At 32.8% G+C, this 10,664-nt stretch overlaps 1 protein-coding gene across 3 annotated transcripts in view; it reads right to left on the bottom strand.

The window, feature by feature from the left end:
* Nucleotides 1–548: 548 nt before the first annotated feature.
* The window catches only part of Calcrl (calcitonin receptor like receptor), a 99,679-nt gene continuing 89,563 nt past the window's right edge, over nt 549–10,664 (bottom strand). For all 3 annotated transcript variants that reach the window (XM_070019504.1, XM_070019485.1, XM_070019496.1), the window contains 3 exons: nt 10,374–10,592; nt 10,188–10,229; nt 549–4,128 (listed from right to left, as the gene is read on the bottom strand). In XM_070019504.1, the coding sequence (XP_069875605.1) occupies nt 3,904–4,128; nt 10,188–10,229; nt 10,374–10,592 (486 nt within the window). In that variant the 3' untranslated portion in view covers nt 549–3,903. The remainder of the gene's footprint in view (nt 4,129–10,187; nt 10,230–10,373; nt 10,593–10,664) is intronic.

Raw genomic sequence — 10,664 nt, 5'->3', positions numbered from 1 at the left:
TACTGCAAAACAACTATGAATACTATATACTCATCATCTTCTATTTTTAGTGGTTCCAGGGCCTCTTACTTGCTAGGCAGGCACTCTACTACTTGAGCCAATGCCTAGCTCTTTGTGCATTATTTCTTTAGTTTCCTTTTGCCTCATCTATACTCAGACTACAATATGCCAACCTATTTCTCCTACATAGATGGGATGTAAATATATATATATATATATATATATATATATATATATATATATATAAAACAATGCTTGACATAATCTTTGTGATAGAGTCTTGCTGATTTTTAAAAAAATCTGATCCTGCCTCAAACTATGATCCTCCTGTCACAACTTCTCAAGTAGCTCGGATTACAAGCATGAGCCACCTGACTAGCAGCAATAATGTATATTAATCTTGATCACTAGAAAGGCAATTATTCAATAGACTGTAGCTAATAAATCAATTTTATATTTATTTATAAATGTTTTCAGAGGTTTTAAAGTCTTAAATATATGAATTCTCTTCCAAATAATTGTGACATATTTACGTTTTCCTCATTAATGAACTAAAATCATTTGCCATGTTTTCATGTTTTTGTCTTGAAGTTGTATTTGTACCTCTTTTCAACATTATCTTTAAATAATTGTTTATACTTTTTCTTTCTACTCATTGGAATATAGTAGAAGGAGATAAATCACATAACATTTGCATACTTTTAGGCTTTTTCCTCTTTTTTTTATTGTCAGTACTGGGGCTTGAACACAGGGACTCATGCTCAGCTTGCTTGCTCATGGTTGGTATGTGAGCCATACCATCATCCTACCATTTTAATCTGGTTAAATAGAAATGGAGTTTCACAGCTTTTTCTGCCCTGGTCCTTCAGGCCTCATCCTCCTGAATAGCTGTAATTATAGCTCACTAGAGATATAATTACCTCTGGGCTAATTCCCCCTAGCTTACAGCATAAGAATTCATTTGTTAACATTATAGTTTGTTTAGATATTTTGACCTGAGAAAGCATTGTGTAACTTTTCCTTAGTTTATTACTGGTTTATTGAAAAACTCCAACAGACATTTTAATAAGACAAATAGACCCAAAGTCAATGATTGCAAGAACCATTCCACTGATTTTTGTATTTTAAACATAAATGGATCATTTAACATCCCAGTCAATATGAAGATAAAGCAACTTAAATTTATAGTTCTACTATTTATATAAAATCAAACTAGAGACATTTTAGGCATGTATACCATGAGTTATTTTAATTAATTAGAATATCTTGAATATGTTTAACAGCTGTTTCTATTAGCAGATTAAAGTCAGGATAAAATTAAAATAAACTCACATTAAAACTTATAAGCAATAAATACAGCACTACAGCTGCTCCTAATTTTATATACATTGGATTATAGTTGAATAAACAGTAAATTCCAAAATGAGTATTTTTATGAATTTACCCACTAGAAAGTAAACTTTTTTAAAAAATGACAGAATAGAATTTTTTAGAAAATTAAAATGAGACTTCCACAAGTAATTCCAGAAAATTGGCAAGCTATAATATTAAAAGCTATAAATTTGCAAAAATTTAGATTTTAGGTACTAAATAAGATTGCTTTTAGAAAGTATCAGATTAATTTTCTTCACAAGTAATGCATAAAGATCACACTTAGCTCTTCAGATCTAAAGAAGTCTAACATTCAAAAATATTATTCCTCAAAAATATATTGGTACAAAATTAATACTGATTAATCACAGTCTGTTACAGTTGAAGGTGGTACAGCAGACAAACCTTGGCAATAAGAAAAATAACTGCATTTAACATGTTTAAAACACAATAGAAATACTTGATAATTACAGTATCATTTTAACATGTTCTCTTATAATTCAACATTTCCTACTGTCATTTATGGCTAAAAGTTGACAGCTGGTCTAGAGTATTGGCTGAACTACATATGAACATTGTCAGTAAAGAATATGAATCTGTATCTTTGAATAATAAATAACAAAATTAATTTTAGTAAGAGAAATTATACTATAATTTAGACAGTTAAAATTGAGAACAACCTGCATTCCTTTTAATAATAACTTGCTATGAAACCCATAAATTTGTACTAATGTAATGATACCTTTACATGCATAGATAAATAACAAGTGTATTTATTAGGCCATTTAATATCCCAATTCACATTAATTTGACAATTTTAAATAAAGTTTAAACTTATCTCCTGAAGATTTTGGAAGCAATTTATGATGACAGATCTCTAATCCATTTTCAGCTGATTGACATAATTCCAAAACAAATACACATGATTTCTTCCCAAATTTACTTTAACTAGTTGAACTTCTTGTTCTTCAGACATTCCAGTGGAAAATAACTGAATAGAATAACTGAATCATCTTAAATGTCACTTTCTTTTATTAGAGAGGCTGTCTTCCACCTTAATTTAATTATCCCATAGGTGTCTGATTATTCTTCCTCAATGAATCATTCAAGTCTTAGTGTTGTGTATTATCATATATAGTAGTCTATTAAATATTGGAACATTTTTATAGTATATATGTTCTATTGCTTTTGTTTTTCCTTTAGTAAAGTGACATGCTGCCAATGCATGTATCATCACATAGTAAAAGTCAACAAACTAATATTTAATGGAGCAAAATTTGCAAGGGTAACACATTGACATTTATTACAGTAGTTGTGAATATTTTTTCTGGATTTGATTGAGCTCATTATCAAAATGGAAGGAGAAAATTTTAACTCTTCAAAGATGACATGTCAAAATAACAGCCTGACATTTTAAAATAAATATTTTATTTCTCACCACAGATGTCTCTGACTTTTTAAGTTTCTGTACTAACTTCTGATGCTGGTATCTGGTTGTCCTTACAATATTTACCAAATATAGAATTCCAGATTCTATGTTGTAAAATCTGCCCAGACACAATATCAGGTATGACATTCTTCCATCATTGTATTATGTATCTGCTTTAAAGCAATTACCTTGGTTGTCTGTATTTGATTTAACACTATAAAATAAAACATGGATTATTCACAAACTCATTTCCCACAACAAACTTTTTGTACAAATGTCCAAGGTAATATGAAATCCTTCATTGATTTCCTTCATGTAAAATGATAACTAAGTTGTCTACATAGTAGAAATTGAAGGGTCAAAGTCTCTATTTACAGATACAGGGAAATTCCCTCCCACTTGTGTAGTAAGCTAGGGAAGTAGCTGAGGACAAGGATATCTCCTGATCATACAGAAGTAGGATTGCATATAGTACATCCTATTTATTAGATCTCAACAATGATTTGTCTCAGGATGTAATTGTGCTGTATCAACAAGTGGTTAGCCTATGGTAGAATTAATGCTTTAGTACATTTGAGAAAACACTACCTGAAGAGGTCCAGTGACATAGTGTATGTTTGGTTTTATGTGTACATATACGTATTCAACCAAAGAACTGCACCTTAAGTGGGAGAAAGACTGTGTATATAAGGGGACAGGAGTGGAGTTAGACCCATTGCATATATGAACTTGCATGGCCGTTCACTGGTGATTTCAAGCAGTGATAAGTTGGAGCTGACCCATATCAGCTTACAAATTAATTGTGCTTAACTCTCCCCCACCCCCACACCACTACCAGTTTCACATTCAGTCATTTCAGGTTGGTAGCTTTGAATCAACCACAGTGTAGTTATTTACTGGCAAATGTTCAGTCAGGGCCTTTCCATCCACACAGTGATTGTTGCTTACCATTATATCCACAGACTTATCCTTTAATCTGAGTGCTTTCTTTATGGTATCTCAAGGGATTCATTTAATATTGAAGTCTTCTGGCTGGAAAGTTATGTATCTAAGTCATTGTGCTAAGTAAGAGTGGCACAAACCTGCCAATGATCTCTCTGTGTTCACATAACTAAGTCATATAGCTTCTCTGGTTTTAAGACAACGTTTTCAATATCCTGGAAGCTTTTCCCATTTAAATGTTCAGTAGGACAGTCATGACTATAGCCCGGGACTTCACTAATTGTTGACACTGTGTAAGATGCACTACGGAGAGCATCAGGATGAGAAAAACTGTTTCCGAACTGGATTTTGTATTGATTCCAGTTTCTTCTCAGAATTGCCTGAACCTAACAACCAAAAAGACAGAAACAACATCAAACCATTAATTAAAATGTTACATATGGAGCACAATAAAATAAAGCATTGTAGAAAAGCTTTCATTTTTCTTACAAAACTATTTAACTAAAAATGAAGTTTGATGAACTCTCTTTAATGAATCCCTTCAATGGCTCTATATTTAAATTTTTATCAATAGTTTTCACTTGGTATATTTACTTTGAAGTTTCAAGAATACATATGTGAGTATTGTTAAGTCTGTAATTAATATTATATAAGATTACATATACATTTAATTTTATATAAATTATATGTACATCTAATTTTACATCTATATTTAAGTTAGTAGACAATTCATGGGAGGGTTTAGAGAATGGGAAAGGTATCAAATTTTTACAAAGATGTTAAGGATACAAAGAGTGTAAATCAAGGTCCTCATAAGCAGCAACAGAAACTTTTTATCAAGAAAGTATCATGTGCTAGAAATTGTGCTACATTCTAGAGGGAAAAGAGCAGGGTATTTGTCTTCATGAAGCTTGCTTCCTTAAGGAATATGGGACAATGAAGAAATAGCTTTATATGAGAGAAATATTGTAGAAATGTTTAACAATGACATTTCTTCATGTTTATTATGAACATATCCTCCCCTCTATGAATGAATTTAAGTTTAATGATTCTTCAGTCTTTTCTGATTGAGGCTAGACATCAAGACTAAGTGAGTTCCATACAGTTTGGTTTTAGTTTTACTGAAGACAGTGAAAGGATCTTCTTCATATTGAGTCAATGAACTTGAACTTGAATGAGAATATTCAGATACACCCTGAACTCTGTCATCTTGGTGTTTTCAGGATGGGTGTGTAGATGGGTTTGGAGTCCTGTTTTTCAGGTTATATCCTTATCCTTGTGGCTGATGGATGTCTGATTAAAGTGTACACTGTTTGAATGGTCTTTCCTAAGCTCTCTACTGCACTTTGACCTTTAGTTTACCTCGCCAAAGGGAATTTGAACACCTGTAATTTCCAAGTGATTCATGCACTAATAACATACTCGTGCAATGATTGTTCAACTTACAAATCTTTATATGGAATTCTTCAACTTTCTAGTCACGACATTCATGTCTACAAATAAATATGGAATTTTCAAAGGGTATTAAGTGCTGGGCACTGGTATCTTGCTCCTGAAATCCTAACTACTCAAGAAGCTAAAATCTGAAGTTCAAGGTTTTAGAAGCCAATCTAGACAAGAGGTGTCTGTGAGACTCGTATCTCCAATTAACCACTAGAAAAGCCAGAAATGCAGCTGTGGCTCGAGTGGTAAAAATGCTAGCCTGAGCACAAAAGCTCAGGGACAGCACCAAGGCCATGAGTTTAAGCCCAGGACAGGCACGGACACTCACTCACACACACACACACACACACACACACACACACACACACACACACACACACACACACAAACAAAAGTATTAATGATTTATTTTAATGTTCTAAATTTTATGTTCTAAATTTTAAAAAGTAAGTAACAAGAATTTCCAGGTGATGGAAGTTTCATGGGATACTTTAATGTGAGCTAAGCTCTCCTAGGTTCTATCACCTAAAATGAACACAAAATTTTACTATGTTATTTCATGTTTTGCATAGAAAGAAAGGAAGATCTAATATAAAGTTTAGTTTTAACTCAAAATGAGTATTAAAATTACATGTCTGTAGTTCAAAAATTACATAATTAAAGTGGTAAATTTAGTTACAGAAGTAGATCAGTATGAAGTTCAACAACTTCAAAATCTTCAAGCACATTTTTAATGTATGTCGTCAAAGCTAAAGATCCAATTTATGTGAATGTGCTTTGAAAACAGAAGTATTTGTAGGACAAGTGTACTTATAAAAATATAATTTGCTTTCCGTATGTTTAGTAATTTTAAATACCACAAATAAGATACTTAAATTAAGGTAGTTTAATATCCACATGAATAATATCAGGACATAAGTAAAATGATAAGTCAAATGGCTTTATATTGGGAATTTAAAATAAACATTCAGAGATTTACCAACAAAATGATACTTTTAACCATACTTATCTACAAACTTTTGATGGAAATAAACTTTTATTTTTAGTGTGTGTGTGTGTGTGTGTGTGTGTGTGTGTGTGTGTGTGCATGTGTGTGTGTGTGGTGTGTGTGTGTGTGTGTGTGTGTGTGTGTGTGTGTGCATGTGGTGTGTATGTGTGTGCTGGCAGTGAGGCTTTAACTCAGGTCCTGGACAATGTCCCTCAGTTTATTCCCTAAGGCTAGTGCTCTACCACTTATGCCATACCTCCTGCATCTCTAGCTTTTTGCTGGTTAATTGAAGATAAAGAGTACCATAAACTTTCCTACCTGGGCTGGCTACAATCTTGGACAGTATCAGATCTCAGCCTCCTGAGTAACTAGGATTATAGTCATAAGCCACTGGTGTCTGGTTGAGAAATAAAATTTTATCCAGATACTTTTCTACTTCATAATTTTTAGCTTAATGCTGTGGTGATTGAATATAGAACTTACACAGCCACAGGTTGAATGGAAGTAAAACATTACTTCCTATAAAAGATTCCACATAAATGTTGAGAAGAACCTGACAGGAAGTAATACATTTGCTGTGAGACTAGTATTTGTAGTCCATAAAAGGAAAGATAACTCAATTCTAAAACCCAAATGGCTTTTGAAATATTTGGATGTTTGCTCTTGAAATATCTTTTGATTCAAGTCATTACCCTGTTTCTTCTTTACAATTATATCATCAGAAAAACCATGAAAAAGCCAATGTCCTGAACTCTGGCTTCTTAGTTACTGAAGTTAAAAATAACCCCAATTAAAGACCCAAAGGCCTTGTAGACTTCTGTTTATATTATTCTCCAAAAGGATGTTATTTTTTTCATTTGCTTCCCCTAATAAAAGATTACACTTATTCAAGAGAACATTGAAGTTACCATTCAGTAAGTTTCAATGAAAAAAATGACTCTATTAGTTACAAATTTGTATATGAGCATTATGTGAACAACAATATCAAATGCTTAGAATGTAACATTCTGGCTTTATATGCTCATTATCACTTGATTGGGAAAATAGTCTATAGTACTTAATCTAAATTGATTTTTAAAATTTAATATAGCTTTGTAAAGTTAGCTATTTTGTTCCCTTTACAGAATGTAAGTTCAGTTCAACAAATGTTTTCATTCATTTTACAAATATACCTACTCTCCATTGTTAAATATGGCTTTTTGATGACCAGGGTCCCCAGGATATGTTAGGAGTAAATATTTTTGTCTGTGGATTAGGTAAGTGGTATAGTGGCCAGATTGCTTGCAAAGCCAGTTATTTAACTAATGCTTAGAAATGTTCAGAGGAAAATGTTGGCTTAAAATTAAACAAAGGTGAAAGTAAAAATAAATACAGATATTAAACAAAAGTCAAGTCCTTGACCTAATGTGGAAAGCTAGAAGAAATCTAAGCCTGAGCAATGGATTTGCAGACCAACATGACATAGTTGGAACCACACAAACTGAATTTGGCAACTTTCTTCCTGTTACTCTGTTAGGAGAATGGGAAAAACTAAAAGGCAAAGAGACAAAAAGGGAGGGATTATAGTATTTCTTAAGATGAGAGGTGACTCATACTTAAATGGGGATTGCAGCTTGAGAGATGAAGAACAGGGGATATTAAAGATGTTGTGAAAAACTGGCGGATTTGGCCACAATCTAGCTGAAAGAGTTTTTCATTATTATAATTTTCTAGTGCCAAAATGTTCTCAATTTTAGGACATGGCTGAAGACGAGAGTATTGTGTGTCTTTTGTTTACCCAGATAAAAATGCAACTGGAGTATAAGGCATTAATTTCAATATTTCTTGGGCGTGTTTTTCTAAACAGAAGGGCTAATTTAAAATTTTGATTCCAGTATGATTGCTGTTTCTACTTAAGAATTTATTTTCAAAAATCACTTATTTGATAAATCTAACCTTGGTGTTATAATACAAGAAGGATATTGTGAGAGTAGAATATTATACAAAAACTTTACATAAATCCTCAGGAGGTTTGCTTGAAGCACTTACTATTTTTTTACCTTTAGTAAAGGTAGACACATGTTCCTAATTCATAGCATTTCATAAAGTAAGTTAAAAAGAAAATAACATCATTGGAGTTTAAATGCATTCTTATGCTGATGTCTCCTGACTCATAACATTTTGTTTAACTAATATTAGCCTTTTATTTATCATTATTAATAATGATCTATTCTTTAATAAACAGTAATTCTGTTTTGAATATTTAAAAATTACACTCATTTGTTGTGTGATACTGAGGTATACCTTCATATATCATGCATGTTCTCTGGCACATGTCATCAATATAGTCATCAATATCTGTTACATCCTATATAGGCAATGCTTCTATAGAGATACTTCTATACTTCTATAGAGATTCTATAATACTTCTATAGAGATTCATAACAAAGGCCATTTGAATTTTACAGATTGAAACCAATTATCCCCAATTAAGTTTTCTGTCTATACCTTTCATGACTTTAATTCTGTCTTTAGAGAAGGTTCAGGAAACTATCAACTAAATGTATAAAATGTAGTTTATGCTGACATTTCTACACTCTATCATAAATAAGTGAATCTATGCTATACAAATCTATACTTTGAAATTAAAATATTTTTAAATTTCTAAATGAAAGACAAAGCAATGGAAATTATTATAGACCAAGATAGTTAAAAATTTACTTAAACAGGGAAAACCATATTTTATAGTTTTTTTCATGAAATGTATGGGATTTCCAGTGTTGATTTATTTTCTAGGAATGATTCTCATAATGTTATGCCAACTAGTTACATGTGTTCCCCATCTGAAGCATTGTGATAAGCTTCCAGTTATCAAGTATCTGTGTCTCACTCAGTTGCTCTCTGGATTTCTAAACTTTGCTTAATTTTGCCAACATCTTCATGGCTACAATTGATCAAGTAGATTAGAAACATAAAAAGCAAAAACAACAAAGCTCAAACGACTGAGCTATAACAATATCCATATGCACAAGAAACACAGAAACAGTTTTCAAAATTCCTGATCTCCATGGTTTGAATAAAAATCCACCAGTATCCAAGAACACAGTATCATGTTGAGAATCAAAGCATTCAGTTCTAAATGTCCTGACACACTGCATCTCCTCCCTGCAGAATGGAGAGTCTAATTCCTTTCAGTCTTTTTTATATCTACTTTAAAACATTTCCAAAGGACTCATTGTGAAGCAGACAAAGAAAGAAAGGAGGTCAATGAGCAGGTTCTATTTCTTGTTAGATTGTATGTTCTATGAAGTTAAGGAATATCTAGCATTGTTCTAAGGACAATCTCTGGATGTGGAATCCCAGTGATAGGTCAGAAGATTAAATGAGTAAGAGTCATTGACTGGTTATTTTAAAGTAAGGCTGATTTTCCCCTACCTTTAAACTACAACATGACCTGAACTTTTGACAGATGTGTTCTTTTCTCTGCTGAAAACTGACTTTGAAATCATTCTTTGGGAGCTTATAATTTATATTCTCTCTCTCTCTCTCTCTCTCTCTCTCTCTTTCTCTCTCTCTCCCCCTCTCCCTTCCTCCCAACCTCCTCTCCTCCTCCTTTTCTTCCTCCTCTTCTTCTTCTTCCTTCTCCTCTTCTTCCTCCTCCTCCTACTCTCCATCCTTGTTCTCAGGTTTTGAAATTAAGAATTCATAGTCATACTAGGCAAATGTGAACAATGCCTCTGGCCCATTTTAATTTTGGGGATGGGATATCACATTTATGCTAGAGCCAGCCTGGATAGATATTTTTCTGTTCACGCCAGATATCTAAGATGACAGGCATACCAGCATGCACAAGATTTATTGGTTGAGGTATAGTTGCATGAAATTTTAGCCTAGGTTGGCCTCAAACCATGAGCCTCCTGATCTCTGCTGCCAAATAGCTAAGATAATAGGAATGAGACACTGTGCATAACTTCCATCTTATTTTTCTATTGGGGACACATTTATAATAATGAAGAGTAAAATCAATTAACGTACCTCTCCATTGAAAAAGCAGAAAATTGTAGAAACCAAAAGACCCTGTAAAGAAAAATAAAAATATTTGAATCTAAATAAAGGACATTAATGTATTTATAGTCAATTTGCTGGGTAGAGTCACTTAAAGCATTATGGACATTAAATGCTGAGCCTTCAGTTGTCCTGGTAATGTTCAAAATGCCATACCTGATAGTGCATAAGAATGTGCATGATGTAGTCATATACTTCCTCTGCAATCCGGCCCTCAGGTCGCCATGGAATCAGCACAAACTCAATGCCAAGCAGTGGCACAAGAATGAGCGTAGCTCTCACAGCTTTCATGTAGAGATTGGACTCAGCTTGGTGGGTAACTTTCAACTTGGTGATGAGAACACGTACTATATTTAATAGGAAGAAAAGGTTCACCTAAAGAGAAGATAGAAGGGTGTTTACAATCATTTCGTTTTTAGTATTTAGAATCATTACTAGAACTCTAAT

The sequence above is a fragment of the Dipodomys merriami genome, unplaced genomic scaffold (genome assembly GCF_024711535.1).
Source record: "Dipodomys merriami isolate MVZ:Mamm:240054 unplaced genomic scaffold, mDipMer1.0.p SCAF_1, whole genome shotgun sequence".
In the NCBI taxonomy this organism is placed as follows: domain Eukaryota; kingdom Metazoa; phylum Chordata; class Mammalia; order Rodentia; family Heteromyidae; genus Dipodomys; species Dipodomys merriami.
The sequence above is the reverse complement of the archived record's forward strand: the minus strand, read 5'-3'. Positions and strand labels throughout refer to the sequence as shown.